General features: G+C 41.9%; 1 protein-coding gene across 4 annotated transcripts; it reads right to left on the bottom strand.

The window, feature by feature from the left end:
• Positions 1-4,019: 4,019 nt before the first annotated feature.
• On the bottom strand, positions 4,020-23,142 carry USP44 (ubiquitin specific peptidase 44). Of its 4 annotated transcripts, none has more exons than XM_063154861.1 (6): positions 23,082-23,142; positions 15,939-17,447; positions 7,375-7,573; positions 6,794-6,902; positions 5,813-6,018; positions 4,020-5,423 (listed from the first exon to the last, which is right to left on the bottom strand). In XM_063154861.1, the coding sequence occupies exons 2-6, from the start codon at positions 17,364-17,366 to the stop codon at positions 5,209-5,211; spliced, it is 2,157 nt and encodes a 718-aa protein (XP_063010931.1). In that variant the 5' UTR covers positions 17,367-17,447; positions 23,082-23,142; the 3' UTR covers positions 4,020-5,208. The 4 variants fall into 4 exon arrangements, with proteins under 4 accessions (XP_063010931.1, XP_063010934.1, XP_063010932.1 ...); XM_063154864.1 differs by lacking the exon at positions 23,082-23,142 and adding an exon at positions 22,834-22,899; XM_063154862.1 differs by lacking the exon at positions 23,082-23,142 and adding an exon at positions 22,591-22,650.
• Between the last annotated feature and the right edge of the window lie 2,689 nt (positions 23,143-25,831).

Below are 25,831 nucleotides of genomic sequence, written 5' to 3'. Positions count from 1 at the left end.
CACAAGTGGTGGGGACAAGGAAAACAATTTAGTTTTGGGTGTTAAGAGTTACTTCATGCAGGCAAAATAATCTGGAGTATTTGATGTTTCCTTGACATAAAAAGTCATTGACTTCCTGCTGCAGTGAAATCTGACTGTTGAATCTCATTTGTAAAGGTAAACTAAATCCCATGGCTCTGCAGCCCTACATGCAATGTGTCTTCCAATGCTGTATCTTTACCTCATTATTTGCATATTAAAATTATCAGTAGTTACTGGTGATAAAAATGACAGCTATTAATAGGTCAGTAACAGTGCCTTAAACATAAGTGCTTGGAAAACAGATACTTCACCTGCTCCTTTATAGTCAGCCTGTCTCTATAGAAGAGTTCATATTAACTTAAAAATATCAGTTATTTTCTCCTCTGTCTTTAGGTAAAAGCTGCATTTTTGTCCTTTCATACCTGATTATGTGAGCTGCAATTTAGAGGGGAGCAGTGTCATGTACTGCCTACAGTTTAAAAATAATAGACACTGGTGGGGTTTTTACCCCAATTACAAGTATTGTTCAAATTCAGTACTGTTTAAACTTGCAGAAATGGATGAAATGGGACACTGAAATGTGTATTTATTTCTGCTGTTGCTGTTTGGGAACCTTGGCATCCCAGCAATGAATTTTAATTTATGCAGCTGTGTGTTTGTGTCTCAGCTTCCCAAGAAACAGTAGCTAGTGTGGGTGCTTGTGCATTGCAAAGTGAAAGCTGGCGCTTGAAAGAATCTGTGCTGGGTACATTGCTGCTGCTATTTTTATTGATGCTAACAAGACTATGCTCTTCTGCACTTCTCGATGTGACATGAGCAGGTTCCTGTAACCTGGCTGCCTTCCAGCTCACCTGTTTTTGTACAAAGTCCGCTGGAAACAAGAGAAATCTGGTTTAGTTCTTGCCTGCTTATTGGCAGTTTCCAGACTTTTCTCTCTAGAAGGTGCCTGGTTATTAGTAGCTCAGTGTGACTTGGTATTGTTTCTACAGCTTAAGGCTTAACTTCACTGATAGTAACTTTAAAAGCATTTGGTTTTACAAATCAGTTATGTATTTTCTTTCCTTTGTTTTTGGGATTTTTTACCTGGACTAGCAGAGCTAGTTTGGACTATGGCCTCTTTTAACTTTTTAATTTGCTGGCTGTTTGTTAGTTCACATGTAGAAGCTGATCATCATGTGTAACAAGTTGAAGTAGAAATGACTCAGAAAAAGACTTGCAGAGCGTGATGACTTGCCCATAAGTTTCACTGGGTGTTTCTGCATACAAGCGTCCTGTGCTGCTGGCCCTCCTCCATCCTCCTGCCTGCCATATAAAAGGCAAGCCCTATTTCTGTCTCCTTAAAATAAATAAATTTCCTACTGCTCTCGTGCTCTTCTGGCTGCCTTCTCCTGCTGCTGTAAGTGTTAAACGTCCTGGCCATGCTGTCTGGTAAGTGAACCATGCTCTTGTCACTTGACAAAATCAAAATTTTACCAAAAGACAAAAAACAAAAGTTAACCAAAAGACTTTTGAGCCAGATGTTGAGGTCTGTTGTCAAACACCCAGAAGATGGGGTCTTGTTTCCTGTACATACATTAGAGTATGTGCAGTGTACCTTGAGTGATGTGTCCTTTTGATGAAGGCATGGCCTAAGATTTTCCTAATTTTAGACTCAACTACCATGCTTCTCCTCTTAGATGTGGGTAAGACAGGGCTGCTGGGTACAGCAGACACAGCTGGGTGAGTATAACCACAGCATTTTAAAGAGGAGGCTGAAGTAGAGCGTGTGGAGAGGCATGTGGAGTTCCTGTTCCAGCAAGAAAACTGCTGTGTCTTTCTGTGTGCTTGTGGCATGTTTGCTGCAGTGTATCAAAATACTTTCAGAACAGTACCAAAACACAGTAAGATGGTATGCAAACTTAATGATGGGATGTGTAAACATAACTGGAATTTGATTTTCACAGCTGGTGTTGGTGGAGATAGAGGAATTTTGCCAAATCCTACTTCCAAAAAAAAAAAAAAAAAAGAAAAGAAGGCTTCTCACTGTTATTTATTTCCCAGGATTATGCACTGTTGGTACTCAGTCCTCTGTGGAACATCAGGCAGCTGTCCAGAATGGGAGGTGGGCAGTGTCTTTTCCTCAGTTCAAACACTTTCACAAAGGTGTGTTTAGAGATAAAGACCATGTAGCTTGCCAAAAGCATGGCATGCTCTGAAGCAGGTTATATTTTTTTTAAGACTTATGCATAGTTATTTTTTCCCACAAGTATTCAAGAGGCTTTTCTGTTTTTATAATTTTGAGTGTTTCAGTATTTTTAAAGTAAAAGAAAAAAGACAACTCTGCTCTGACTCTTTTATCATTTTTGACTTGGTGTTTTTGCCATGACAGGCACCCAACTCTTATAACTTAGTCATACTCATTTTAGCTCTGCTTTGCATTTCTATTGATGCTTACATCTCCCTTCTTTTACAAAGGTACAGGGCTCTAGGAGAAAAACCCAAAAGCTGTGTAGGCTAGTCAGCAGTTCAGATGAACAATAAATTTTTTACCTCGTTGCTTTGCAAGTTTCTGAAACTACAATTTTTTTTCTTTCAGTAAGGCTAAATCTCGGAATCCCTTAAATGGGAGAGGGCTCTATAGAAGCCTTCTCACCACTAGAGAAGAGTGAAGGTGTGTGCTGTCAGGATGCATAAATCCATTACCACCGGGGACTGGGAGCTCTTACTGTTTTCAGTTTAAAGTGAGGCTGCTTTGGCCTGTGTGCTGCATCCCTGAGATCTCAGTGAGCTTGCAGATGACACAAAGCCAGAGGAGTGGCTGGTAGGCCAGCTGGGGGCACTGCCACACAAAGGCAGCAGGACAGGCCCAGGGAATGAGGCAGGAGGAACCTCATGGCGTCCTACACCGTGAATCCCCACTCCTGCTCCTGGGCAGGAATCACAGGCTGGGTGGGAAGCAGCTGCCCCGAGAAGGACCTGGGGTAGAAGCTGTCCATGAACCAGTAAGGTGCCCTTATGGCAAGAGAGGCCAACAGCCTTAATCTGGTTAAAGGGTCACAGCTACTACCTGAACTATTTAAACATCAAGAACTGAAGCAGAAGCTGTAGAGAAGAGCACCTGAATTAGCTCATCCTTGTGGTGGACTGCACTAATCATCTCTACCCTCCCCACTGCCTGGATTAGGACTAGGACTCTTTCTCCTCCCCTTCTCTTGTTCTATACAAGAGGAGCACTGGGAAGAAAGCTGGAGTTGCTTTTGCAGAGCTAAAGATGTCTTTCAGAGAAAGCCTGGAGACTCAGCAATCTTTGCTGCAATGCAGAGGAATAGCTGGAAGCAGAGCCTAGGCAATCTTTCTAGTAAAGAGGGCAGGGTAAGCTTCCTTCAATGTGCTTAATAGTGATGATTGAGACCAATTAACTCTCACACCCAAGTTGCTCTCTACATGTCCAAAGACAGATTCTTAATGCCTGAGTCTCTGAAGACCCCTAAGGACATCCTAAGAGATGTGCTTGGAGGAAGAAAAAGTATCAGAAGCCTGAAAAGCAAATTTTCTGAACTACCTGTAAGTAGAAAGTGGTGTTTAAATTACATGCATTTCCTCACCAGCCAGGACAGCAGAGGAAAGTATTTGAAAGACTGAACAGCCATAACAGGTCAGATCACTCCAGCACGTGGCTTTTGGCTAAAAAAAGAAAAAAGCAAAAAAAAAAACCACCAATAACAAAACCACAAAAAACCCAATCAACCAAAAATTTCCCCAAACCAACACATGAACTGTTTTGTATACTTAATTAGGATGAGCACAAGACCAAGAAGTTTGAGATCTGAGGCTGCTATGTGCTTGCTATAATATGGCATCTTTCAGAAACAGAAATTATAGCAAACCCAGCTGTTAAATCACTGACAGATGGCCAAAGCAGTTGTATAGTTAACGCCTTAACTCCTGTTAGACAAAATCTAACCATTATTTTTACAAATGTAATGATAATGTAGGAATTGATTCCAGTACACACCCGCTTTTCTGTCCATATCAAGGCATTTTATTGAGGTATAAACTTTGCAGAAGATGAGGTAACAATTTGCATAGGACTTACACAAAATAACTTCACAATTAAAATTTAATTGGCATTAACTACTGCATGTGGAGGACTGGTAATTCCTGCTTGTTAAATTTTCCTCACTGCACAGTTCTGTTAATGCTAGTGGTAGGACCATGTAGTATAAGGTACAGCAGTTGTGGGTAATGAAACCAGACTGAGAATGCTTTCATGCAAACATTGCAGCTGCTTCTCATCAGCTGTTTGCTCAGGGGTGACTGAGACAGACAATGCTTGCTGCAGCTTGAAGTAAGCTGGCTCAATTCAAGAAAAGGGATGCTAATGTTCTTGTAGCAGTGACAGTGGGGTGAGTAAGTGTGGTTTGATTGTTGGGGGGGTTACTGTGCTTTTTACTTGTTTGTTTAAGAAAACTTTTTAAATTTTTGGAATAAAAAAGCCCCTGGTTGTTAAATTACTTTGAATTTGGCACTTGAGTTTTAAGCTGTCAGGTTTGTTAAGGCTGAAACATGCAAGTCTTGATAAAGATACATTCTTGTGTTATTAAACACTCCTCTTACACACTTACATGAAAATAACTTCATGCTCTATTTCCTCAAGTTCAGATTTTAGGAAATTCTATTGAGTGTATCTTTAGTATAGCCATTCAAGCTTGCAAAATAATTTCACAGAAAGTTGCCTACAAAACATTCAGTTACTATCTGACATGTTTTAAACATTCCTTGCTGGTGAATGTCAATATTCTAAGACCTAGTAGCAATTCCTGCAAGACAGTAAGAATCACGGTATCATTAGAACTATACTATAAAATGTACACAAGCATATACAGAAAATAACCCAGACAAATATCAGTTGCCCATTGAAGTAAACTTTCTAAACCAATTCAAAAATATTATCAAAATACAAAACCAGCTTTAAAAAATAGCCTGAGGTAAAAGTTAAATGCACATAGCAATCTCTTCTTTAAAAAAATAGCTGTATTGAAATTCTAGGTACTTTGAATGTTACTTATTGTCAATAAAAACTTTTGCTAACCATTGTAAAGAGTACTTCAACTAATACAAAACTATATAAACATTGGAAAAGTACAATACTGTACTTCCTTTTAAAATACATAGTTATGACAATTTAAACCTTTACCATACACACAGTTAACTGGCTTTGGATTGGCTGCTACTGTTGTCCATGGAAGAGCCAGCTAATTCTGTGTGCTGCTGACTTTCAGCTGTGCTAGGACAAGGGACTCTACCATGTCCATTTGCCTGAGTAAGTCGTTGGCTGTAAAACAAAATGTAGGCTTGAGCCTTGCATACTTCTTCCATAGTGCACATGTTGAGTTTTGAATCATTGCAGTGTACCCAAAATCCTGCAATAAGGAAATACACCAGAAAAAAAAAAGTCATCAGGACACTGATTTTAAGTAATTGCATCATATTTAATAATTAATTAGTGTTTGGTCCTATTTAATGAGTTGTGTACAAATAGTAAACTGTTTCAGTTGATCTGGTTTATTTACCTCAATGTTTTAAAAGCCCAGCTCAGCTTCCTCAGCTCTACAAGAGAGTTTATAGCTAGAACCCATTTAACAAGGCAATACAAAAACTGAACTGTTGCTCTACAGAGCTGCACTTCTCCTTTCAGGCAGATCAGCTACAATTGATTCCTTTTTGCTTTTGAGAAAAGACTCTCTTTGTATCAGTTTATAATTAGGAACACCCCTTTCTCCCTCCCTGCTCAGTCCCAGCTGGTTCCTACCTCCTTCAGAATTGTAGCAGTAGGCAGTGTAGTGCCCTGAGCCAAATCCTTTCCCGTGGTGCATTACCACAGCAGACAAGTCGTAGATGAAGCAGTCAGGCAGGAGAGACTTGAGGGATTCCCTGCAGCAATAAGGCTCCATGTTTAGCATTTGCTCAAAACGAACGTGCACACCAATCTTCTCACGGTGATTGCGTCCTGACCACCTGGGAAGTTAAAGCAAATGAAAACTTAAGTTTTTTTTAAGGAAAGAGCACAGCATTCTGAATTATGTTTGAACATAACATAATATTTTCACTATTACTCGATGCACAAAATAAATGCTAGGGTTTTCTAAGCTTCCTCTTTCACTTCTTTATTTCAAGGTCTTTTAAATGTGTCTATGGTACCTACTGTTCTCATCTTCTGAAACATCTATCTTAAGATCTCTGCAGTGGTGGGCAGGAAGTATTTCCCACCTGTTATACCTCCTTGGTATTTCTCATTTATTCTATTTCATTTTCAGTTTCCTTTGTACAAGGGACAGGTGGTACTGATGTTGTGCTATGAGTTCACAGAGATGCAGTGTCCACTTCCCTTCTCTGAGGCTAAATATATTTAGGATTGTTATCTGAGACTTCCACTGAATACAGTCCAGGTTTGTGCATTAGTGATTATGAGCATGCTACTCTACCACAAGATTAATTTTTACCAACAGAGTTCAGAGCAAGGTTAGTAGGTTTTGACTGAAAACAAGGATAAAATATTTTTGGTACTAAAGGAGCAAGTACTGAAATCCAAAAAGTTAAAAGTTAAAGCTTAAATTAATAATATATCTTACTGATGTTTCAAGTGAACAAGGAAAAGAAGTTTCTAGTAACTATTTCTCACCATACTAGTAAAGGGAAACGAAACTGATGCTGAAAAACATTGATCCTAAGCAATGGTAGAGCAAGACTGAATCTGCCAGTTTGCAACACTTTTTGTTGTGGTACTACTTACCTAAACCGTTTAAGGTGTAATCTGAGAACCTGAGGTAGTCGACACACCATAAGCTGCTTCTGAGCTTCTGTGAGTATAACTGGTTTAGAAGAAAACTTCCTTCGTTTTGCTGAGGTCAAACACACAGTTACATAATACAAATCTTGGTAACAGCCTTGTATTTCAGTCTAAATTTATCCACAGAATTTGTGTGGACCTAAATATTTACGGTACATGCCTCCTTAAAAAGGATATGCTCTGAGAGCTGATTTGCAGTGATTATTTTACGATGCAAGTAAAAAACACTTGTGGTCACTTACATTAGTCACCTTAATTTAAAAAGGTGATGGCTTCTTCAGCTGGGAGTAGTAGAAACCCCATTAGTGTGTCATGAGACCGTATCTAAATGAAGCATCGCACTTCAAAACATCTTTTGAACAATTTAATCTTCGAGGGGGCAAGTAACAGCTCTCAAGTGACCACAGCAGGACATAAGATGAAGGTCCTTGTTTGCAATATACTTTTAAGACTCCCATACTTGCACTGTCAGTTTATATTTTACACAGAGAATGTATGCATGAGTACATACTGCCTTTACTCACTGTTGCACTGATCACATGCATATATCTTTCCTTCCAAAGCTTCAGTTTCTGTAAACTTGGCCAGCATTTCTGTCAGCAGACATGGATACTGAGATGACATCTCCTTGCCATTGCAGTGATACCTCTCAGGAAACTCCAGGGACAGGTCCCAGAAAGGTTCTATGGTGTTTGATTTATTGTCACAGGCAAGGCATGTAACCTGTAAAAAAGATATTTCACCAGCTGCTTACACTCAAAAATGTACTTTGCTAAACATGTATCATTACATAGCTCTAAAAAGAGATTTTTCTCCTAGAGATAACAAAGGGTAACCAAAGACAAGACAAAGTCATTTAACAACAGAGATGATACACCTCATTTCTTTTCTCTGAAGCAGCATGTCCAAAACCGTTATCACAAACAAGTAAGTGTTCTTATGTTTTACTGAGAAACAAAAACAGTGTCAAAATGTTCTGTCTGGGACTGTCCAAAAGAAATCAGCTGGTGAAGTCTCAGGAGTCTTTTCTCAAAAAGGAAAATTTACATCAGAAATTATAATATAGGTTAATTTATAAATAAATCAAAATAAATCAAAACCACACACACAAAAGGAAAAAAAAATGAACAGCTGGGGGATTTTAAAGTCATATCCTTCTTACTTTGTAAGTCTTCCAGGGAAGCCTGGATTAGGAAGCACACTTCTTCAAAGAAAAATTAACAGGAAAAAAGAATTTATTTCTTCTTTCAGTAAGTGGATCCATCGTCACACTAGGGAAAGGACAAGCAGTAAGACAACATAAATAAAATGTAAAGAAGTGAAGTGAATCAACCTGGAAAATGCAGATACTACAGGCAGGAGACAATTAATTTATTATAACATTCAATACTTAGGAAAATAAGTTAAAAGCAGTAGCTCTTCTAAGCTGGAAAGACAACACATTAAGTGTTGCATGTTCCTACTTAGGAAAATACCACAAGTTGTTCAGAACAACTAACACATAGTAATAAAGGAATGAAAATTCCTGTGACATCCAAAGATTGTTATTTCACAGGGACCCTTTTAAACTGCTGCTGCTCCACACAAATTTGGTGTAGTTCCCTTCAGTTTGGTTAGTAAGCCTACACAAGTGTGAAAGTACACTCGCTTTTGTTCAGATGCTCCTTTGTTTTCCTCTGAAGGTTTGCTGGTAGGTAATTATTCACCCTGTTTGGTATTTCATGATGATTTATATAAGTCCCTATCTGTCACCTCATGGTATCTTCCTCCTAGGTGTTCTTGTAACTGCACTCAGTAGTGCAACAGCTCATGCTCCATCTCTGCATTAGCCACTCAGCGCACATGTGGGTTTGTGTCCCAGCATGAACATTCAGCAGTGCAGTTAGGAAAGCTGTCAACTGCTTGAAGTTCTAAGATGAAAATGCCACTGCCTTGTTCTTAGAAAACAAAACTTCAAAACTTACATGGCAGAAAAGAGGAGATTCTTCTGTTTTAATTTACACTGTCAGGAGTGTCTTTTGCAAGTGCTAACATCCAGCCAGGTTACAAAGCCACAAATTATTAGTAATTCAGAGCTGAAATCTAGACATGGGAGACAAAATTGTGTGTTTGGCCACAGTTCAATCACACTCCAACTTAATCCCAGAATGACCAATAAAATTTCTGCTGTACAAATGGGTAATTTTGCTGGGCCAAAAATTTATTTAATTGATGAGTTATGTAAGAATTTGCTGTGCATGAATGCACACTTAAGATTAATGACTCAGGACGTAGAACACATGTGACTCCAACACAGATAATTTTAACACATTTTGAGGTTTTAAATTTAGTGTATTACATTAATAATCTAGGTTAAGATCTTCTTTCCCAACTAGCTAATGAGTACTATCCCAGAGAAAAAGACATGAATAATAGACCCAGCTTCCAGTTTTTCCCAGTCAAAAAACCCGAAGAACACAAACAGATGCAATAAATCTGCTCTCATCTCGTCACGCAACTGTGAGCAAAGCCGATTGTGGGGACAAACCCCTGTACTGACACACAGCTGCACTTATTTCCTCCAATGCAGGCCAGTCCTCACTGCAGCCGAGCTAAACTCTGGGATTCCTGTAGCTGCCAACAGCTCGGTAACCCGACACAGCCGGGCAAGGGCAGCCAACCCTCAGCCCCCGTGCGCTCCCTGCTCCTCGATGTGGTGGGAAAGGAAAGCACAGCCAGGCACGGCTGCAGCAACGGTGGGAGTGTTTGTCATAGCCAGCCCTGGGCTTACCAAGTGGCTTGCTCAAAAAGCAGGAGGATTCCCAGCCTTCTGTAGAATTCATCTGCACGGGCCTGTCCACTGGCATTGGCTTGGTGACATTCCCATCACTCTTCTTTCTGTCCTAAATGGGACTCCTTTATCTCAAACTTCATTATCATTCACACAGTGAAACCCAGATTTTCTTTCTCCATGAGAGGGGCAGAAATTGTAAAAACTGTTCAAAAGCTGGTTGAGATTTTATAAAACACAAAACCAACCCCAAACATGAACTCAAAGGGCAAAAACTTCATGCATTTGTCCAGTGTAACTTTGTATAGTAAAAGTATGCACAACAGTAGTAATCGGGAAGTGAGTCTACTCTAGCAATCTGGTTAGCTATGTCTGTCTTTATGATTATAAATTCAGAGTTTGATTCCACATTCCCTTTGTAATTCAGAATTGCTATTACAAGAAGCTTCGATGCTGTCATTTATAACAAAGCAAATGAAAAGTTCACACTAGAGCAAAGTAAATTACAGATTTTAACTAGTCTGAAATCTCTAGCTTATGTTCTGCCCTGACCACCCTCTCATGCCTTGAAACACGGGTACTAAACACAATTGTTTGGTTAAAGCTTAGTATTCAATCATGGGCCAAAGGCCAGACTGAAAAGAGCTGGATCAAATTGCCTGATTCAAGCTAAGCACGGAGACTGCTCAGACAAGCATCACCGTGGCCACAATAACGTGACAGACAGCCACTGCCCTGGATGGCATTCAGTGTAAATGCAGCCAAAGAAAATAGTTAACATATTGCTGCAGTAAAAGCCAACTTCATCATCAACTGTTTTGCCTATGTTCCCTGCGCTTGCATGGAAGAAACAAAACTCTTCACCACCTCTGCCCCAACTCTTTTTTTTGCTTTGTTGTTTTTAAGAAGAGTAAAATAGCCAGTCCCATTTTTGTGCTTTCACTAGATGAGACATGTATATAATGATTAGTAACTCAATTTTTGCACAGGAAAATAATTGAAGTTGAAGGGGATCTCTGGAATACAGCTAAAATGCATAATTCATATGACAGTCAGTAAAAAAAAAAACTACTGAACTTTGTAGTGATAAGCATAGGGTATCCTCAAAATGATCTTTATCTATTTAGCAGAATAACATAAAGCATAACCACAGGTAACTGCAGTCTGTGATTCAACAGCCTCTTATAGATTAATTTAAAATTTTACTTTCATCTAGTTGGAAAACAACTTGACAATCATTTTGTAGGTCAGGCTAAACATAAAAGCACAAAGACTAACACCAAAATATAGAAATCAGTATACATGACATCAGCTGGTTTAAGAGCAAAGTGTCCCATTACCTGCCTCAAGTTCTGCCTTTCTAACAGTCTGTTCAGTGGGAGACTTCACAGCCAGCAGTACACGGACCACCCTCAGCACTCCCCCCAAACTCCAACTCCCAGCATACTACCCAAAGGCTTTCAAACAACTCAAAAATCACATTTCCCCTTTTCTCAGACAATCTGTCCTGAAATATGCTTTAAGAATAGTTTACATATTACAGTGGTCAGAACCTACTTCACTCCTCGAGACCTGGCACATTCGTTTCTCTGACCACTGCATGTTGTTATTCTGCTGTGCTGAGCAGGAGCAGGGAGAAGCATTTTGCTCAGATTCCATCTTAAAAATGATCAGGAAGTCATCAAACTGCTTAGGAAGTTTTAAGCATGCCTAGAGATACCAGAAGCTAGTTCCTACCAGGCACTACTATAAAAAATACTGGAGGCAATTTTTCTGAACTCAGAGAAGTCTGCAGATGACACCAAGCAGGAGGAGTGGCTGGTAAGGCTGGCTGGGGCACTGCCACCCACTGGGAATGGGACAGGGCTGGGAAATAGGACCTTATGCAGCTCTACAAAAGGAAACACCCCGTCCTGAATCACCCAGGCAGGCACCAGTACAGGCTGGGTGGGTGTGGCGGTGTTTGCAGGGTCCCAGGATGAGGGAAGAGATGAGAATGTTGACTCCGTGTTTCAGAGGGTTTGATTTATTATTTTATATTCTATTAAAACTATACTAAAAGAATAGAAGAAAGGATTTCATCAGAAGGCTAGCTAAGAATAGAAAAAGAATGATAACAAAGGCTTGTGTCTGACCAAGACAGTCCAGACGGCTGGACTGTGATTGGCCATTAATTGGAAACAACCACATGAGACCAATCACAGATGAACCTGTTGCATTCCACAGCAGAAGATAATTATTGTTTACATGTTGTTCCTGAGGCCTCTCGGCTTCTCAGGAGGAAAAATCCTAAGGACAGGATTTTTCATAAAACATGTCTGTGACAGGCAGGAAGAGAGGATCTGGGGGACAAGCTGTCCAGGAGCCAGAGCTGTGCCCTTATGGCAAAGGAGGCCAACAGCCTCTGGAGCTGCATTCTGCAGGTCCAGGCAGGTGATCCCTGCCCTCTCCTCAGCTCCCACACAGCTGCTGGGCCCAGTGCTCAGAAGAAAGGGAGACATGGATATGCTAGACTGAGTCCACCAAAGGGCCAGGAAGATGATGAAAGGCCTTGGGCATATCTGACATATAAGGAAACACTCAGAGAGCTGGGACTGCTCAGCCCAGAGAAGGAAGTTCAAGGTGGATTTCATCCTTGTCCAAGAATTTCTACTCATATGATTTCTGAGTACATGTGGCACACAATAAAATCTGTTACTTCAATTTCTGGATTTTTAGAAACGTACCTGTCCCCTTCCTTGCTTAATATGGACAAAGTTGAGATAAAGATACTTTAAAATTGTTACAAACTGTGCTATTTAGTTGGTACCATTAAAAAAAAAACACAAGCCAAAAAACTCTTGAGACAACAGCTAACATACTTGAGCTCTTGAAGTGTACTTTAGAGATCAGTGAGCCAGTGTGGGTCAGTTTACCACTGCCACATGAGTTCAGAGCACAGCAGGTTCTCCTTTCCCACTGAAGGACTGAGGCCAGGAGACAGTAAGTACCTTCCACAAGGGTACAAGCACCGAGGGAGTGAAAAGAACTAAGGTTTTAACAGACATATTGGGATCTCCTCAGAATCCCAATGGGTTTGAGAGCCACTTTCTCCAATCACTGCAGGAAGACTAGCACGTGAAGACAGAGCAGAGGGGAAGGGTTTGGCACCTACAATGCAGATCTTTACTTCTCTTAGACATACCAGTTATTGCAGTTTCACAGTACTGCAAAGTAAAAGGCTGAAATCCTAAAACAGGTATTAGAATAAATATAAATAAAAAAAGAGGCAATTTGCTCATACTATTCCTGGAGTTACCCATTGCCTAGTCTAGTACTCCATAAAATAGTAAAACATTTCAAGCAGCAGATGAAGAAAACTTACTTTAAAATCAGCTGAGAAAATAGCAAAACATAAATAACGACTTCATATATGACATCACCCAAAACTTTTTCTAGTTATCAAAAGCACAAGATCTAGTTATCTAGGAAACTATCTATCTAGTTATCAAAAAGCACAAGATTCTCACACACTCAATTCTCTGCTTCCTTAATCTTAGATCCTAAATTCAGTTAGTGCTGAACCAGGCAGCACTTCAATAGCAACAGACTGATGGCAAGCTCAGGATTATCACTTCCCTTCAAGTTAAATTAGAACTAGAAGAAGGGGGGAAAAGTTGAGCTGCACATGTGAAAGTAATGTGATACCTAAGTAAACACACAGCTTATCAGCATCGTAAGGGATCCTCTGTGCTCTCTATCAAGAGTAGCTCATAGTATTCCTGAGGTTTGAAGGTCAGGAATATTGACTGCATGGCACTTGAGCAGCTCACAGAATCAAGTATCTTGAAATTATATTCTCTGTACAAAGAATAAGTACGGTAACATTTCAGGGGTTCTAAAATGGAAGGCAACTGCACACAGAAACATGCTCCCCAATTCCCCTTTCTCAATCAAGTAAGATGTAATTTAACACACTAGAATAAAATCCTGTCTTATTTTTAATAAGGGCAGCTCAGAACAGCTCCAATTACCTTCTAGGGAGAAACTGTAATACTGTCACAGTATTACTGTATTTATTTTTATTACTACGTTTATCACAGTTTTACTTTATCTTGTACGTAGATAAAGTTAAGCCTGTAAGGACTAAACATACACTCTTGTTTTTAAGAGCTAACCCTGTCCAAGATGCAATGACACAGCAAGAAGTTTGGGGGTTTTTTCCAGCCCTGCATGGGTGTTTTCTTGCCTTTTCTGTTAACTTCATTAAAGCAGTTCTGACAAACGCCTAGTGAAATCATGATGTAGGAATCTTACTGAGGAAAGGAAAAGAATTGCCTAACAGAGTTTTTAGAGTTCATCTTTCCATGTGCAAACACTAGGGACTAAATCACTAAGATGACCTGAATATATTTTACAAGGAAGGAATTTAAATCTTCAGGGCTTACCTTTTCCTATAATATTTATCATGTTCAAAACCACAGGTGAAGACAAAACTAAAAAAAAAACAAGGAGTGGCTAAAGACAAAGGGAACACTGGGAGGGGTAAAGTGTTGAACAGTCTGTGGGAACTGCCTAATGAGCCAGGGAGAAATTAACAGATAACAGCCTCAATACTCTTTCTTGCTCCTCTCACTTCAGTGAGGCATTCTTGAGTTGATCAAGGCTGTATTCTGCACACAGACATGGAGCAGCTGCAGTAAGAGCTGTATGTAGTCACAGAAGTCAGAGGATACCTCAAAACTGCCTAATTCCCTTTCTGGCTTACTCAATAGTGTGGAAGTGAGGATTTTTTTCTTTGTTTTGTATTGGTTTTGTTTTAGTTTACCCATTAGAGAATTCTCACTACTCCTCTCCTGGTCTCAGGAAGGTGGGAGGGTTTCTAGTCACAAACCTCTCCATATAAAGCTAAAAATATGTGAAAGTAGTTATTACTGAAATGATTCTGTGCCTTTAGAACCTTGAAAATTCTTACTAAAGCAATGAAGGAAGTAAGGAAGTTTGCAACACAAGCAAACCTTGTCACTGTTCCTAAAAAAGTAACCTTATTTTGCTGTCAAAATTGCTATTTTGGAGAGGAATGGAATTTTCCAACAAAAAACTCTTCAATGACATAATGTACTAAACACTTCCAGTTGTGCAACACTGATACAAGATATCTAGTGCCCAAGGAAAGGAAGTTTGCCACAGCACTGCTGTACTCTGGGCCAGGCAGAAGGTGGCTGATGATCCAGTTTTACTGATAGATCTAACAGTTTCCAGTAGCTTCCCAAAATTTAAAATGACTGAGGGTTGACATATGCTGCAGACAACCCTGTCACCTTCCTATGAAGTTTACAGGGATCGTAGCAGTAAACAATCCTACCTAAGTCAAAAAACACTTGGATTTCTAGTTTTACATATTAAAACATTAAACCATCAATCAACTAGTCAGAATACCAGGAACAGACATTTTTGTGTTAAGCCTTTTCTTTACACACAATATTCATCAAATGCTTCCACACTCCCTCCCTCAGTTAACATGTTCATGTATACTACAGATCCATTCCAGGAGCTTCCCAACTTCTGTTCCTGCTGCAATGTGGTTAGTTTTTAGATTAAGTTAACAGAAACAAGCATTTGTTTGTTCAGTCAGAAATCAGACACTTATACACACTGTTGGGATATGCATAATAGCAGTGAACACACTGAAATACTTAACAAGGAGCTGAGAAGTAGGAAAAAAAAAAAAGAAGTCATGCAGAAAGGAGAACCACCATTGCCTCCACCCCACAAATTTGGTTCCTGTGTTGACAGAGCCTTCTGCATCTTTGTGTTGCAATAGAAAAGAAGTATTAGTATTTCTGTACATAAAATCATGCAATTACTCACTGGTAATCAAGCTCAAATTCAAGCTATTTAGTGAAATAATATCCTGTTTGACACCCATTACCTAATCAGTTCCTACTATCACTAGATTAACCTTCTTAACACCTTTTATCTAGTAGCACTATAGTGATAAGCCAGATACCTGAAATTGTAAATTCTTCATTTCTTCAAATGAGTTGGTGCTTAACAGCAAATACAAGTATTTCTCAGTAGGTGGAAAGATGTGTTTTAAAATAACAAATGTAAGACTTTTATGATTAACAGGTGTATTGGGGTTGAATGGCCTAGTTTTTGGTAGTGGGAGGGCTACAAGACAGCTTCTATTTAAACTGTGTAATATTTCTTCTGAAACTGTCCTCTCAACAGTTATAAATGTATAAACCTTTGAAGTATGTCCATACCTGACTAATGATTTATAGTTCTGGATTTACTCTAGTCAAACACCTTTTAAAAAGTAATCATAAAACATACCTGACTTAACAACTGTCCATGAAAAATGTTGTTAACCACATTCAAAACCTGCTTTATAAGTTTTCTTTGAGAAGCAGGGATGAGAGCTGGGTATCTGGTCCCTGTAGTCTCCAGTTCCTGCTGTACTTTATCCAAAAGTTCACAGAGAAATTCCTGAGCATCTTGTTGGGCATACCCTCTGAAGGCTGGAATTAGTCTCCACACAGAATGAAGCATGGCAAAAGGAGACACCAGTGCCCATTTGCCAGACCACATAACCTGGAATAGAGTATGCAACTCATGACAGAGAGAAATATGTTTTGAACTGGGCTCCCTGGGCTGAATAAGTTCCATACTTTTTGATGCTCCTCCACTTAATCCAGAGGATAAACTAGGCCGCCTCATAGAATATGATCCCTTTGCTTTCTCTTGGTTTTCATTCACGTGTAATGTCGAGGCAGCTATTGACAGGTGTTTGGATGAAGATCTTGTTTTACCATTGGTTGCTGTTGCCAGCAGTTCCTGAGTTTGGTTGAGATCAAGCTTTAAAAAGCATTCTCGAAAAATAAGTAAGTGACTTAATACCTGCAGGACAGAATTCATATAGCATGTGTTTCCCAGGTTTCTCAGTCCTGTTACTCCAGGAGTCACTGTAGGCCTTCGTTTAATTGGAGAGTCACTTATTTTTTTCAATCTCAGTTCTTCTGAGGTATATGTTTCTTTCAACTCTGCCAAAAACTCCATGTTCTGTGATGTTCTTTGAGGACAGGGTTCTGGTTTCGAGGACATTCTTATCTGATTTTGTAAACGACTGCTCTTTCTTGGAGGCATCTTTTCCATCTCTGCTTTCAACTCACGCTTTCGTTCTTGTCTCCTCTTCCTAGCTTCGTCCTTTTTTAGCTCTGCTTCTTCTTGACGTCTTTCCTCTTCCAAAATCCTTTTCCCAGCAGGCGTCAACTCGAGCCACGATCTGAACACTTTGCCGAGGACGGCACGCCGCCGATGCCAGAGAGCCGTGAACATCCTGTCCTCGTTGCGAAGCGCGGCTTGGGCCCCGCCGTGCGCGAGGTAGGAATCATCGCCGGTGCCCGTGGAACGCAAAGTCCTCCCGCTTCGAGTGGTGCACTCGTAGTTCTGGCTCTTGATCGCGCTCAGCGTACTCCGCAAGAGCTTCAAGTCTCCGGTGGCGTTGTCATTGAGCACGTAATCGTCGCACAGATAGCAGAACACGTACAGCTCGTTCACCTCCAACGCCACGGGGTGGCTGCTCTCCTGAAAGTGCTTCAGCGCGTGCTCCTCGATGTACCTGCCACACGCCACGTGCGAGCAGCTGAGGCACGCCCACACCGACTCCGTGGTGTTGCAGTCCATGCAATGCCATTTCTGAGGATTGAGGATGGAGTGATCCTGGGCCAGGCGCAGACGTCCCACGTGCTTACACTTATCCATCGTTAAAACTGAAATTGCAGAAATATGCTGGCGAAACACATCATCCAAACTATTTTCTGCCCGTGATATTTCAACCTGCAACTAAAAAAAAAAAGTTATAGTTCATAAATACCCAACCGTATCCCTTTTACAGGAGTCAGTGTACCAAATTCATATTAAGATGGGAGATCACTATTATCATCCAACACGTGACAGAAATCAGTCACGTGGAGCCACACACATACTCAACACCTTCAACAGCAGCTCCAGGTTCACACTAAACTGCCTGCATACCCCTGTTTATATTGCCAGGGCTTTGTGGCTCAGGACTGAAGCATACTAGCTACACTTCAGGCCTGGTTTGGATTGTTTTATTAAGCGGCACTGATTTTGTTAAAAGATGCTGTTACAGAGTACCCACTTAGGAGTAGGAAAGGCTGCTCAGAGCAGCTGTGGATGCTCCCATCCCTAGAACTGTTCAGAGCCAGGTGGGATGGGACTTCAAACAACTGGATCTAATAGGAGGTATCCCTCTGCATAGCAGGGGATAGGACTACAGGATCCTTATGGTCCCTTGCAACTCAAACCATTCTGAGATTCCAAAATTCTCGTATTAATTCCACCCCTAAGCATACAGGTGCAGAAGTGCAAAGTTCACTTAAATTTATTATGTTTACACAGTGCCAACAGTTCAGACAAACGAGGCTTTATACAACTCAAACCCTTAATTAATCCATACCTTTAATTAACTCACTGCTCCTCTGCGCCCATTATACTATTTCTATAATAAAGTATCTTAAATATCTACATTTTAACACATCATCCTAACACCTCTGAAAGAGTAACTTAGCAAAGCAGAACTTAGTTTCTTAAGACAGAAGTACCAGGAGGTATCTACATCAGTTACCACAAACTTTATAAAAACTTTCTAATTCAGCTCTTCAAAAGTTCATTTAAAAATCTGGCTAGCACTGGTTTATATCTTTTTTTAAGTTTGTACGGTTGCATTTATTTGTTCAAAACTGCTGGTTTTGCTTCTTCCTGTAAGGTGCATTTACCCCAAACAGACAGTCTCTGAGAAAATTAAAGAGACAGTGATTCATTCTTGTTTTTACCATTTTGACTATCTTGAACATCTAGAGAAAAATGGTAACAGCACTATGATGCCTCAGGAAATGCTTACATTTGATCTGGGGCATTTGTGCCCACCATATACAACACTGACCAGAAGGGCCAAAAAGCACCCAGCACCAGCACCATTATGTACAGTGCTTGCCAGGTGAAACAATTAATTCACCTGAGGAGTTCAAGGTTTTGTCAAATATTCTGTCTATGCCAAGTGAGAGGAGTTTGCCATTACAAATACTTGCTCTGGACCCAGCTTACAATATAAAGGTCCTGGATTCTATGCTTTACAGGTGAATAAACCATACTACAAAAACACTGAGTGATTAACACAACTCTGGATAGAACCAAAAACCTATATTCCTGCTATTAGCCTTAAATATGCTAATATTTATCAATTTCTACAGTTCTGAAAAACTGAACAGGCTTCTCAATATAGAACAGATCTTTAGTGTAAAATAAGCATTAGCTAGAGGAAATCCTAATGTAATCCTAATGTACAATGACATGACACCACTAAGGAAGGGAAACAAGTAAAAGGTTGCAGATGGCTAGAAGAGAAGCCCTAATTTTCATCTGGCACTTTGATAAAAACTGTCATTAAAAGATTCAACCACAAATGGCTTTGTTTGGTTAATTGGCCCATGGCTAGTGCCTTTTAAAATGTTACAATACAGATACCAACATAAGAGTTGTAATAAGTCTCTAAGCACATAATCAGCACCCAGCATTGCATGTGCTGTATAGAATTTATTCTGTAATGAAGAAAAGCTTGAACCAGCTGTAGAGAAACTAAAAAACCTGTACTTTTAATCTCTACTATTAATCTCTCTCACATTCTGGCTAAGAGCTGTTTCCAGTCCCTACCGACTGCACCACAACCTCTGGGGAGCCATCCAGCAGCTCCCAGACCAAGCACCAGCCACAGCATGCATGGGGAGGTCGACATCTCCTGTGTGCTATGGTCAGCAGATCACAAAAGTAAGGGCTTGCTTAACTCTTTCATCTTGCTGCACCCATAACATTCATTCCTTCTAAAAGGCAATCTTATCTGCAGGCTGCTAATTAGATTCTTTTACAAATAATTGTGCACAGGAAGTTTGCTTTTTATATTGTCTTTATAAATAAGATCATCAGCATTATCTCATGTCTTCTAGTCTGACAACCTCTTTTCCACAGCAAAGGGGAACTTTTGTAACACTGGTAAAATTCAGGATAGTAATACGTATGTAAAGTGTGCTGCAATAATTAAATATGGTACAGAGAATTTTAAGGGACAAGACTTCTCTTTCTGGTTTTGGACTAACATATACAGATTCTACTGCACAACATATTAGCAAGAGTCCTTTCCAGCAGACCAGAAAAGACCACTAAACCCTGCCTTCCCACAGGGCTGTCACACACAGCAATGCTGTCAGTCTCAGCAATCTCAGGGGTCAACTCTTTCTGGGTTTGTTAAAGTCACTGTGTAAACCCCATGCCTCATTTTTCCTTCTTTTTAATACTATATGAGCAGATCATTTTTTTCACACTTTTAGAAACATTCTCAAGGCTAAAACTGCTTACATGCCTCAGTGTAAGCAGATATTGGACTGAGGACAAAACCAGTCCACGGATTTCTAGACAGCCACTCTGAAAATCAGGACTGCACATTCAGGCTCCTCATGCAAAAGCAGCACAATTCTACGAAAGAGCAAGATCAGCACCTCGAAGGGAAAAACCTAAAGCCCCAGCTCCCCCAGCAGCAAGCAAGCCAGCATGACATTTTCCCACCTACGTCGATGTGTGGAGAAAAGACACAGCGTGGAAGGGGGAGGGGGAGGAAACATCTTAGCATGGGAGAAGTCTTTCTTTGAAAAAAAAGGGAGGAAATCAAAATGCAGTTTGGTCAAAAAGGCAGCAATATCTGAAAACACTGCAAAAAAGCTTAGAGTACAAAAGTGAGACAAGAAAACTTCAGATGAAGGTCAAGCAGCACACTGACATAATGAATGTTTGAAGTACTGAGACTGCATCAACCCACAACATTTAAAAACTGTACCTTAGAACCAAAACTTGGCAAAAGATCTCAGGGTAAAAAACAGGGGTGAAGTGACAATGATGGAAGAAACAGGAAAAATACAGCACACTCATTCCCACACCTGAAAACTGCAGCTGGAATAAAATAGTACAATCTAATGCTCCGATGTTAAAACTCCCTAAAGGAAGTTATTCAGCCCTAGTTTCTGCATTCTTCTCTCCTGAGGTTCAGTTCTGTGCACACACACAAAGAAACTTTGAATTAGTTGACCAGCACTTCAGAGATCAAGCCCCCCTCTGAGTTCTTACCACAGACCTGAGCTGAAGCAGTAAGCAAAATAACAACTACTAGCATATAGAATAGTACTATTGAAAGCACTAAGTTGTCTGGAAACAGAGATATACACAGAATTTTTTTCTTGCACCAAAGTTTCACAAGCTAGAAACAAAGATATATAGAAAAGGATTTTTTTATTGCACCATATTTCAGCCTTACTGACACATTAATTCCTTTTGTTCCACTCAAGAAAGGCTGGCAAAATGTACATTTTTGGGTAATTAATGAGCTGAAAAAGCACTTGATGCCAAAACCAACTTAGAAGTCATGAAAAATGATGGTTTTCTTCTCCATTAAAAAAAAAATCAAGATTTTAACAATTTAAGGGTGATTTTCACAGCTAAATTTATAAATATAACTATGAACAAAAGGCTGAATTTTACCATTAGTCACTACTTGTGTAATTAATTGCCTGACACATAAATGAGAAGTCTCCAACACTAGACTAGAAATGCAGTACAGAGTTTTACAATTGTATACACACACGTGTGTGTGCTCTTGTGCCCCATTTATATTCTGGCTTTTAAATCAGATGACTGTTTACCAAGTGATTCTCATCACGTTCAGAGTACCTGCAGAATATCTGAAAACGCAGGAATCGTGGGTACTTAAACAACTCAAAAGTTTTAGATAAAAAATTCAGTAACTAGAAGGCAGATGTACTGCTTTACTGCTTTTTTAAACGAGTTTTCTTTAAGAAAACAACTCAACGAAACACTTATGTGCGTAACTTCCAGCTGCAGTACAGTCCTGCAGGCGTAACAATTTAGACTTGAAATCAAAGCGGCACTTCAAAAAGAAATTTTGTGAATTATTTCCGATTTCTAACAGAACAGCCTTTGACAAGAAACCCCCCAGTCTCCCTTCCTTGGAGCCGTGCCATTTAACTTTTTTTTTTCTCTATTTTTTTTTCTTTTCTTTTTTTTACCAGCTAAAGAATGTACATGCAGTGTGCTGCCGAGAAGTGGCCATTTAGCCCAGGACACCAGAGACAGCGGCACAGCTTTACATTGGATGTCTACTGCTGCAAATAACCGCGCGTTTCCTGCAGCGCAGACTCGACGATAAACAAACAACACAGATTGAAGCACTTTCACACAGGCACCAAAAACACTGATTAAAACACACAGGAACTTCTTACTGATCCGAAGCTACACTTGACAGTTGAGCTCGTTTAGAAAAACGAGCATCTCTGACAGCTCTGACAGCTCCAGCTCTGACAGCCCTGCAAGTACAGGCACCCCGGCAAGGCTGGCCCGGGCTCGGGGCCGGTCCCGCAGAAGGTCCGGCGCTCGCCCGGCGCTCCGCGACATGGCGCGACTTCGCCTCGGCCACCACAGGCAGGAGCCCCGAGCAGCGGGCCCTGCTCACCGCCGCCCTCCGCTCCTCCCGCGCTCTCCCTCACCTCGACGTCCTCCCGGCCCCTCAGGGACGCGCACGATAGCGGGCCCCATGCAGGGGTTCCCCGCCACACACCGAGCGCGGCGGGCAGGCGGCAGCACCCCTGCTGCCAGGCGGGGGTGGCGGTCCCAGGGTCCCGCTCCCCGTGCCCGGCTCGCCCCCGCGATAACGAGCACCTCCTCCTCAGGTGTTCCTCCGCAAACAGCGCGCCGCCGCTACCGCCCCTCCCTGAGGAAAAGGCGGGGAGGTGTCTCCCGCCCCGCGCTCCCCTCCGCCGGGCACCTGCTCCCCGCAGGCCGGTCCCGGGCAGCCTGGCAGCACGGCCGCGCCGCTGCCGCTCCCGCCCGCCGGTCCCGCACGCACCTTTCACTCGCCGCCATCTTGGGCGCCCCGAGCCGCCGCCGCCGCCTCGGAGCGGCCCCTCCACGACGTCAGTGCCGCGCGGGGCCGCCCCCGCCCGCCCCACGCCCCCGCCCGGCCGGGGAGCGCGGCGGGGCCCGCGGGGGAACGAGCGGCGGTGCGGGAGAGCTCCGCGAACGTCCCCGCACTCGCCCACCACCCGCACCCCTGCGGCTGCCCCGGGCCCTGCCGCCGCCCCGCACCCACCTGCCCATCGCCATATGCCGGTGGCGCTTCTGTCGCCAGATTTGTAGTGGCGACCGAAGTCCTTCCCACGTCTCCTCCCACCTCCCCCAGCCTCCCCCGCCCGCCGGGCCGAGCGGGCCGGTCCCGCGGGGCCGGCCGCGGGAAGCCCTGTGGGAAACGCCGTTGGTCAGTTCCTGGAGTGCCGAGGAGCTGCCGCTGCTCCGGGCCGTGCCCGCGGGGCACCTGTTTGCCCCGAGGTGGGTCCGTACCCAGCCGGGAAGGAGCGGGCTCTTAGGCTCCCCAGGAGTGGGTGTCCAGATTTGCTTCCTACATTTTCTCCCGTGATTTGTCATCGGTGGCTTCGTCCTTGTCCGAGCCCAGCACAGCGGGAGCTCCGTGGGCTGAGCACTGCCCTGCGCTCCAGGCCTCGCCCGCTGGCTCCCGGCTTGCAGGTGCCACCAGGAGCCATCTCCGGCCCGGGCGCTGCCTGGACGTGACAGCCACACACCGTGCCGGAGATCTCAGCCCGTAAAACTCCTTCATATCATATCTCTGTGCGTGTTGTTTGTGGAAACTTCTGCAAGGCAGCTCACGTGATAAAAAAACCACAGTCTCTTATCAGGCCTTTGTTACCCATGTATTGAGTACTTTTTCAGTCTCAGGTTTCATTACAGGAACTTAAATTGGCAAAGACTTGTGTACTCACGTCCTGCAGATGTCCTGGTTTTTAAATTTGACTCTTCTTTACACTGATACTTTTAGAACTAAAGTTTCTGAAGTGTAGCCAACTGTTTTTAGCTGCTTTCCAGTTCTGCCGGCGCTGAACTGATTTACACTTGTGCATGCCTTCTGCTCTGCCTGCTCGGGCAGGCTGTGTTTGGGGCAAGAGGAATCTGGTGAAAAACACCCTTGACTGGGCAGCATCATTTTCTGCATCCATGCTGAAGCACGCTGCTTGTGGTTTATGTGAACCTGCTCAGAAAGTCAGTGCGGTGCTTCTGGCCATTGCCAGACGTAGTTTGGATCCGTTATGCAATAGGATCTTTTCATGACAGCATCAAAATCTCACACATCTGTTTCTGTGTTTCTAGTTGTGTCATCAGAGAAAATGTGTTTCAGTTTAAATGTTTAAATCTATAGGCCCTGGTTGCCTCAATTCTGCTTCAGTAGTGCATTCCCATTCTTTCTGTTTCTGATGAGGCTGCTGAGATGGTATTAGCAGGATGTGGCCGTTTGTCTGCAGGGTCACTTTATCATGGTGCTTTCAGAAGGTCATAAAAAATGTATACAGATAAAGCCACCAGGCTTCAAATCTGTTTCAAACTTCTAACTTTAAAGTGAGAAATACTGTTGCCTAATCAAAATATTTATTGGAATTGTTCCTGCTTAGTAATTCCACACATTTGCATATCCCTATTACGTGTTTTAAGACAACTTTAACCATTTTCAAATAACTATTTTGTCGAGTTCCTATCTTCATCTTTAACACCAGCAGTTTCTTCTTGAGTCATGGTTGGCAAACTAACCAACCCTTCCATGCTTTTTCTTGCTGACTCACTGTCAGGATCTCAATCCGGCTGTGTGTGCACGCCTGTGCATTGGTTAAGTGGATGTTGGATCTGCTGCCCAGACCAGACTGGCCATCCCTACTGCGACCTCTTCAGCTGCCTTTGCAGGCTGCTCTCACCAGGGCTCCTCAGCTCCGGGAGCCTCTAGAGGGGCAGTCCAAGGTCCTGAGGCCTCCACACACCTTGGAGGTCTTGTCCACGTTTTCTGGGTGAATGAGGTATAGGTGAGGCTCAGGGTATTACCATGCAGGGCACTGAGAAAGAATCCCAAATCCTGCTTTTCCCAAGCATCCTGAGGAGACTTTGATCTGCTCACAGGAAGGCTGAGGCCAACAATGCAAATGAGAAATGGTGGCTCTCAGCTATGCACATACTTAGCCCCACTCCCAGCTCACTCAGACACAGCCTGAGGCCTTGTCACCAGCTCCCTTTATATCCTAAATGGCCACTTTAAACAACTATTCCCAAAGTGATTATGATTCTCAATAAATCTTTTTTATTTAAGGCAATTTTAAATTTTGTAGTCCTATCATCTCTCTAAGGCCCCTTTCTCTTTCATCAAATAGTGCTTATACATCCAAAGCCTGTTCCACTGATAACAAAGATTTGCCATGTCTCTGCTGTTTCTGCAAATATCTGATTTAACACAGAATAAAGTTGGTTGGTTTTTTTTCATGTTCATGTGTGGCTTCCCTGTGTTAATGGACAACATTTCAGCTGATATTCACTAAGCACGTTTCATATCCTTATATTTAAGGCAGACTTCAATCTTCGCTCCTGCCACATTGGCTAATCCATTGCAAAACACTGATTTGGAGCTGGGATTTGGCTTTGGCATAACAAATAAATCACTGAATTGCTGTGTGCTGCTCCTAGCATATCTGCTCTGCTTCCTGGGTGCCTTTAGTGACAACCCGCTTAAAATTTTTCACCTTCCTTTAACCTTTCTCTGAGTCATGTGTTTATTCTTCTAAGCAGCATCCACCTTAAAAACATTCAAGGCTGATCAGAGAATTCCTGAGCCTTAGGGACATTACTTAGACTCAAGTAATTTCCACCATCCAGACATTACAGCTAGAATGTTGTGATTTATTGAGACAGACTGAAATTGATTTCCCAAATGTAGTTTAATTTAAAATTCATTGGGCATTTATAAAAATGGATGACAGATACAGAATATATTGACAAGAGGCAAGCAGATGTAATAAATTCCTATAAGCAGTAAGTAACCTCCTATGATGTGTGAAAACATTCTCTGGAGGGGAAAACCACCTCTAACTGGAACACCACCTCTGACTTAATGTCAAAATGTTCCAGTATAGCAAATAGTTTTAATGTGTATTTAAATGGTTGTTAGAATTATATACAACTATTGCATTAATACAACTGCAAAAAGATTTATTTAGTGCATTTGATAGAAGGAAGCATCATAAGCTATTATTCCAAGAGGG

The sequence above is a fragment of the Melospiza melodia genome, chromosome 4 (genome assembly GCF_035770615.1).
Source record: "Melospiza melodia melodia isolate bMelMel2 chromosome 4, bMelMel2.pri, whole genome shotgun sequence".
NCBI classification, from domain to species: domain Eukaryota; kingdom Metazoa; phylum Chordata; class Aves; order Passeriformes; family Passerellidae; genus Melospiza; species Melospiza melodia.
This window is presented reverse-complemented; position numbering and strand designations above follow the sequence as displayed.

What these genes read in the sequence shown, in the direction of transcription:
- USP44 (XM_063154861.1), bottom strand. Translation starts at nt 17,366, where the DNA reads ATGGATAAGTGTAAGCACGTGGGACGTCTGCGCCTGGCCCAGGATCAC. An exon ending in ATGGACAGTTGTTAAGTCAG is followed by an intron (nt 7,574 to 15,938) that starts GTATGTTTTATG and finishes TCTTTTTTACAG; the next exon opens with GTTACATGCCTTGCCTGTGA. An exon ending in TGCATGTGATCAGTGCAACA is followed by an intron (nt 6,903 to 7,374) that starts GTGAGTAAAGGC and finishes GTTTGACCTCAG; the next exon opens with CAAAACGAAGGAAGTTTTCT.